The sequence below is a fragment of the Mandrillus leucophaeus genome, unplaced genomic scaffold (assembly GCF_000951045.1).
Source record: "Mandrillus leucophaeus isolate KB7577 unplaced genomic scaffold, Mleu.le_1.0 Scaffold1140, whole genome shotgun sequence".
NCBI lineage: Eukaryota > Metazoa > Chordata > Mammalia > Primates > Cercopithecidae > Mandrillus > Mandrillus leucophaeus.
The window spans coordinates 108,954-111,330 of NW_012099655.1; the positions used below are offsets into that span (position 1 = coordinate 108,954).

General features: G+C 35.2%; 1 protein-coding gene across 1 annotated transcript; it reads left to right on the plus strand.

The window, feature by feature from the left end:
• Positions 1-922: 922 nt before the first annotated feature.
• Positions 923-1,960, plus strand: LOC105551721 (olfactory receptor 5V1). The gene has a single exon (XM_011997078.1). It carries the CDS (start codon positions 995-997, stop codon positions 1,958-1,960), a length of 966 nt encoding a protein of 321 aa, XP_011852468.1. The 5' UTR covers positions 923-994.
• Positions 1,961-2,377: the final 417 nt, after the last annotated feature.

The following is a 2,377-nucleotide window of genomic DNA, read 5'->3' on the forward strand; positions in this document are numbered from 1 at the left end:
ACAATGATTTGTTGAAACAGACACTAATTCCTGCACCTGCCAAATAGTTCTTGAATTTTCTAGATTGATGATCTATAGCAATAGGTTTCTAATTCATTAGGATGAGTCTCTTGGAAATTTTATTAAAATACAGATAACCTTACTCCAAATTCAGGGAATCTAATTCAATATGCTTCTTATTGAAATTTATCATATCAAAAATTAACAAATAAAATAATAGAAATATTCATTAATAAGGGTGGGATATAGAAAAACTTTGCCATATTCACACAAGTGCTTGAATACAACTCAAAGATCATGTTTTAGCATAATACTTATTGCCATGGGGAATGAAGGAAAAATCAGGTTAAAATAGGTGCTTTTGATCCTCTATTCAACATTTCTGTATGAAAAATGGATCCGAAGAACATACACCAAATCATTAACAGAGGTTTTGTCTGGTGACTACTAAAGATTTTTAATGTTTTAAATTTTCTTTTCTATATTTTTCCCAAATATTCTAAAACAAATACATTAATTTTAATCAGAAAAGAATACAAAACAAAATTTATATGAACGTGAAGTATGAAAAAGGGGAGCAGGGATGGCTTCAAAGAAGCAAATGAATATCAGAGATTCTTCTATAAACTGCATTCTACAGCACAAGTTCACACATCCCCAAGAAAATGCTGGTAAGCATGACCCAGCCGTTATTAACAGAACTCTAGGAAAAATGGTGTCCTTTTGTACTCTAATTTAAAACTTCCAGTGTTGTGTATTTTACAAAGATTTGATCTGCAGGTGAAACATTGGATGTATTTATATCTGTGTTGCGTGGTAGGTAGGAGCTATGGTTTGCAAAAGAATGCTGCTTCTCTGGTTTGATATAAATGGTGATTACTTTTATTTGTAACAGTTTTTTCCCCTTATTTTTCAGGTCACTGCTATTGCAACATATGATTCATTTTTATAATCTGGTCTTCGCCCAATTCCCGAAAGGAAACCAGGCAACATCATGGAAAGAAAGAATCAAACAGCTCTAACTGAATTCATCATCTTGGGATTCTCCAACCCAAATGAATTGCAGTTTTTACTATTCACCGTCTTCTTTCTGACTTATTTCTGTACTTTGGGAGGAAATATATTAATTATCTTGATAACTGTGACTGATCCACACCTGCATACACCTATGTATTACTTTCTAGGGAACTTGGCCTTTATTGACATCTGCTACACCACCAGCAATGTCCCCCAGATGATGGTGCACCTCCTCTCAAAGAAAAAAAGCATTTCTTATGCGGGGTGTGTGGTTCAACTTTTTGCATTTGTTTTCTCTGTGGGATCAGAGTCTCTCCTACTGGCAGCAATGGCATATGATCGTTACATTGCAATCTGCAATCCTTTAAGGTATTCAGTTATTATGAACAAAGTTGTATACAATCAATTAGCAGCCTCATGCTGGGCTGCTGGTTTTCTTAACTCAGTGGTGCATACAGTGTTGACATTCCGCCTGCCCTTCTGTGGCAACAATCAGATTAACTACTTCTTCTGTGACATCCCACCTTTGCTGCTCTTGTCTTGTGGAAACACTTCTGTCAATGAGTTGGCACTGCTATCCATTGGGGTCTTCATTGGTTGGACTCCTTTCCTTTGTATCATACTTTCCTACATTTGCATAATCTCCACCATCTTGAGGATCCACTCCTCAGAGGGAAGACGAAAAGCCTTTTCTACCTGTGCCTCCCACGTGGCCATTGTCTTTCTCTTTTATGGCAGTGCCATCTTTACGTATGTACGACCCATCTCAACTTACTCATTAAAGAAAGATAGGTTGATTTCAGTTTTGTACAGTGTTGTTACCCCCATGCTAAACCCTATAATTTACACATTGAAGAATAAGGACATCAAAGAAGCTGTCAAAAGCATAGGGAGCAAGTGGCAGCCACCAATTTCCTCTTTAGATAGTAAACTCACTTATTGAACCTCACAGGTTCAATAATCTTATACTACAAAATTAACTTTTTTGTCAGTCAGCTGTTTTTAGTGAAAGTTTAAAAGATAATTGCAATGTTGGGACAGATATTGAAGAGTTGGCACACTCTAAGTCTAAGTGTACTTATTCTTGAGCTTTACTTAGTTCTATGAGAGATATCAAATGTTGTTCTTTTTAGATATTATCTTTTTATTTATTTTTCCATTCCTGAATCTTGCATTCAAAGATAGTGCCCCTCTTTCATGAGATATTTGTTTAATGGACTTCATCACTTGAAAATTTCCCTCCTTTTTCATATTGCTTTCTGTATATTAAATAATGTAAAATATTTTTCTTCACATTCCTCATATGTATGTCATATTTTTCTGTTCTTACTACTTAAGCCATGCTTTTGACCTTTCTTTC

Excerpts from the sequence above, each read along its gene's own strand:
- LOC105551721 (XM_011997078.1), top strand. The coding sequence starts at position 995 with ATGGAAAGAAAGAATCAAACAGCTCTAACTGAATTCATCATCTTGGGA.